The sequence below is a fragment of the Vombatus ursinus genome, unplaced genomic scaffold, assembly GCF_900497805.2.
Source record: "Vombatus ursinus unplaced genomic scaffold, bare-nosed wombat genome assembly UNPS02015255.1, whole genome shotgun sequence".
In the NCBI taxonomy this organism is placed as follows: Eukaryota; Metazoa; Chordata; class Mammalia; order Diprotodontia; family Vombatidae; genus Vombatus; species Vombatus ursinus.
In genome coordinates, this window is record NW_020955033.1 from 1,175,285 (window position 1) to 1,179,707 (window position 4,423).

At 35.2% G+C, this 4,423-nt stretch overlaps 1 protein-coding gene across 2 annotated transcripts in view; it reads left to right on the forward strand.

Annotated features, from left to right (window-relative positions):
* The window catches only part of LOC114031917 (transcription elongation factor A protein 1), a 37,726-nt gene that overhangs the window by 17,934 nt on the left and 15,369 nt on the right, over positions 1–4,423 (forward strand). For both annotated transcript variants that reach the window (XM_027847125.1, XM_027847126.1), the window contains exon 5: positions 3,514–3,659. In XM_027847125.1, the coding sequence (XP_027702926.1) occupies positions 3,514–3,659 (146 nt within the window). The remainder of the gene's footprint in view (positions 1–3,513; positions 3,660–4,423) is intronic.

Sequence of the window (4,423 nt, forward strand, 5' to 3'; positions counted from 1 at the left end):
ATTGTTGGGTCAAAGAGTTTGTAGAGTTTAGCTGAGCCCATTATTTCAAGCATTCAAATAGTTTTCAGGACAGATAGGTGGTGCTCTGCTATAGGAAGCTAAGATTAAGCTAATAGTAGTTGGGGCAAATCTACCAATGAAGATTGAGAGATGCAGAAATGGTGTTCCAGGGAAATTAACTAGGGTGAAGGACTACATGTAGACAGGTTCCATAGTTCACACAGTTTAGAAATGGTGACTCTGATGGGCTTGACTCAGCCAGAATTCTTTAAAGCAGAAATACAGGACTTAACTCTCTTACCCCTCCTATTTTATAGTGTCCCCATATGGTTGAGTTCACAGAGCCAATAAAGTAAAAACACTTCATCCATTTCTTCATCAGCTGTTAGAATCAGGGACCAAATTGAGTAAGATGAAATTTAGTAGGAATAATTATAAAATTCTATACTTGGATTAAAAATTAAACTTCACAAGTAGAGCATGGGGAGGTTTAGGTAGATAGCAGTTACTCTAAAAAAGATGTGGGGGATTTAGTGGACTGCTAGTTCATTATGAGTCAGCATTGTGACATACTAGCCAAAAAGTTAATATTGTCCTATACTGCTTTAGGAGAAGCATACTGTTTTGACAAAAAAAAGTTGATGGTTTCAATATAATATACTCTGGTCTGACCCATAACTTGAATACTGTGTTTAGTCCTGGTTAACCTCATTTTAGGTAAGATGTAGACAAGATGGAACACATATATATATGTAAATAAATAGGATGATGAGAGAAAGGGAGAATATGTTACATGTGAATTGGTGAAGGAACTGGTACTGGACTGTTTAGTCTGGAGGAGAGAAAAATAAAAAGGAATGTGATAGCTATATTTAAGTATTTGAGGGACTGTGAGTGAAGAGGGATTAAACTTGTTTTGCTTATACCAGAGGGTAGAACTAGGAGCAGAGAGGCAGATTTGTTTGACATAAAGAAAAAAATCTCCTAAAAATTAGAGCTGTCTCAGAGCTGGAGAGGCTGTCCTGAGAGATCTTTAATCAAAAGCTCAGAGACCATTTAGTCTAGTCTGTTCTAGTTGGTGCAGTGGATAGAGCAGGAGACTTGGAATCAGAAGACCTGAGTTCAAATTTGGCCTCAGGCATTTACTTGCTATGTGATTCTGAGCCAGATCTGTAAAATGTGGATAATAATAACACCTACCTCGCAGTGTTCTTATGAGGATCAAAAGATATTTGTCAAGTATTTAGCACAGTGCCTGACAGACAGGTGCTATGTAAATACTAGCTATTATTGTTGTACTTATTAGGATCATTAATTAATAGACTAGATGACATCTGAGGTTCCTTCCAACTTTGAGGTTCTCTAAAATATTAGTCATGTTAGAATCCAGCAAGTTGTTCTAAGTTAATCGCACAGGCCTTCATTTTCTGGAAACTTACATTCTAAATCATGACGTTGATTTGCTATATGTAGACAATTTTAATATTGTGGAAAGAGTACTTTATTTCTCGTCAGAAGACCTCGGTTAAAAACCTGTCTCTGCCGCTTACTAGCTGTTGGTTTGGAGATATGCTTTATGGAACTGCTAGGATCAGATGCACTATTCATAAAATGCTGTGTAGTTTTTAAAGGGTTATATAAATAACAATGGGTGTTCTGTAAAGTTGCAAAACTGTTCTGTATTACAGATTTTTTTTTTTGAATGAGAAGACTGGACTAATTGTGCACAGAATTATAGATTTAGAGCTGGAAGGGGCCTTAGAAAGATTATCTTATCCTTCCTCTTCATTTTGTAGATGAGAAAATTGGGGTTTTTCTACATGTATTCTTAGTTGATCTTCTCAGTAACTCTGTGAGTATTATAGTTATTTTTATTCCCATTTTCCAGATAAGAAAATGGATGGAATGATTTTACCCACTCTGTAAGTTAAATAAGACACATAGGTTGTGACTGCCCATGTTCACACAGCTAGTAAATAAGTTTGGCACTCTATCCATTATGCTACTTCTAGTCTGGCAGTGTCAGCTGTAAAAGATTTAAGACTCAAAAAAATACATCTCTTTCCTAATATAAGTACATTGCATTTAATAACTTAATAAATTTTTGTTGAATAAAGGAATAAAAACATCTTTTTATTAAAAAAACATATTACAAGGTGTTATGACTTCAGTTATATAATGTTCATGATCTCTGCTGGAAGAAAATGAAAACATATGGTAAATGCCTAGTGAAATGTTTTTGTCAGATGTCTGGGGAAGAAAAATTTATTGTTGTATTGTACCAGCTGGGTAGTAGTCAAAAGAGTGAGGAGTGTTAGAGAAATTCAGAGTGAAGGATTTGTAGCTAAGTGTTGAAATATAAAAGGAGTGACTAGTAGGTTACCTATAGTTTGGTGGTAGTAGAAATGATAGAGAAAGTAAGTTGAGAGGTCTTTTGGAGGATGTGGGGTGTATATAAACAACTTGAATTACACAGGAAAGATGATGTACATCTATTCAGCTAATTGAGGACTAGGAAGAAATGCTGGGTCCTGGACATTGTATTCTTGAAATAGAGAGGAAAAAAGCAGAAGCATACATCTTTATCAAGTAAAAAGTAGAAATTGATAGGTTAAAGGTAAAATCATTCCATCCAGGAAGTTTGACTTGTTTTAGGAAACAGCAAGGAACTGTACCATGTAGAAATAGCAGTTTTAAATGTTACAAACAATGAATTGCAAAGGGAGACTGGATGGGTAAAAATGGTTGCTATCTGTTTTGAAGTTGTAACTGAAACAGGGAAACAGATGATCTCACTTGGAAAGAACTTTGCAGAGTACCTATTTTTGGTGAGAATCTAGTAGAAAAAATTCATCTGAAGTAGTTGGTATGGTTAAATTGGGTGAGAAATAATCTTTATATTCACCAAAGTACTAGTTTTGAATAGATTTTTCTGAAGAGAAAATTAAGTAGATTTTTCTCCTCTATCACTACCCACTTCTAACTACTTATGGCTTTTTGCCTGAAGGGGGTGATTTAACTGTATTCTCATCTGCTACCTACGTGGAAAAGTCTCTGCTTATACTGTTCTCTTGAAAGTACATCTAGTACTAATTTAGAGCTAGAATGTTCTCATTTCTCTTCTGATGATGTTTTCATTAAAATACTTCCTTTTCCAGAGGACCAAACTTCTTTAGTGTGACATTGTAATGAACTGTAATTTTTATTTTAGTATACTTAAGAGATCTATTACTTAGGCTGATGAGGGTTGGCATAAAATATTTTGGTCTTATGTAATTGCAATAGCAATGCATTCACTATGATTTTAACCTTTGTACATTTATGGTAGGAAGAAAAAGTGTTAATTCCTCTACTTCTAGGCTTTTTGTTCCTATGTATTTAATCATAAAAGGCTCTATTGCAGATACTCTGAGTTTCTACTTCATTTAAGTCAAAAGCATTGTTTTTACTGAAATGATAGCAAGGAAACAAATTGCTTTAAGCCAACTTTTTCCTGATTTTTGTCTATTTTAGTAGCTCCAGTAGCAATGCAAGCAACAGAAAGGAAGAGACAAATGCTTCTGATTCCTTCATTCCATCTTTTCCTCGGGCACCAAGCACTTCAGATTCAGTTCGAATGAAGTGCCGAGAGATGCTTGCTGCAGCCCTCAGAACAGGAGGTAAGATCTGCCCAGCTCTTGCAGTGTGCCTTCTGCACCACTGGTTCCAGAAGACATTTTACTTTCATCTTAGATGTCTTCTTTTCTTACTCCTGCCATCTTTTGGCATTGATGGAGATCTGGCTCCTTCTGGGTGTCATTGATTCCCTAGCCACCTCTTCTAGTCCTGGCCATACTTTCCTTCATATTCTTTTAGAACCCTTCTTACTCAACATTGCTGCCTCCAGAGTCATCCTCTGCTACTATCACAAAATAATCTCTTCTCCTTTGAGGTTCACACTGTCCAAATTTATCACCCCATCTAGATGCTGGTGGCTGATCCCTAAAGTATCTCCTATTGCCTTCTGACTACTTTGGCAAAATAGGCTCCAAGAGTTGAAGAGACATGCCCAAGGCCACATAGTCAATGATTGTCAAGAGCCAGTATCTGAACTAAAGTTTTCCTGACTCCAAGTCCAATGATCTTTCCACTGAACCACAATTCTTATGCCTTTTTGGCATTTATCTGTTACTGACAAATAGGTAGAATACAAGAAAGAATTTTTACTATTTTGATTTTTGCTGTTTTAAAGAAACTTATGTACATAATAATTTCTATTTATCTTACAATTTTAAAAATAATAGACAGCTTTACCTTGTTAATACTGANTAAGAAAGAATTTTTACTATTTTGATTTTTGCTGTTTTAAAGAAACTTATGTACATAATTTCTATTTATCTTACAATTTTAAAAATAATAGACAGCTTTACCTTGTTAATACTGA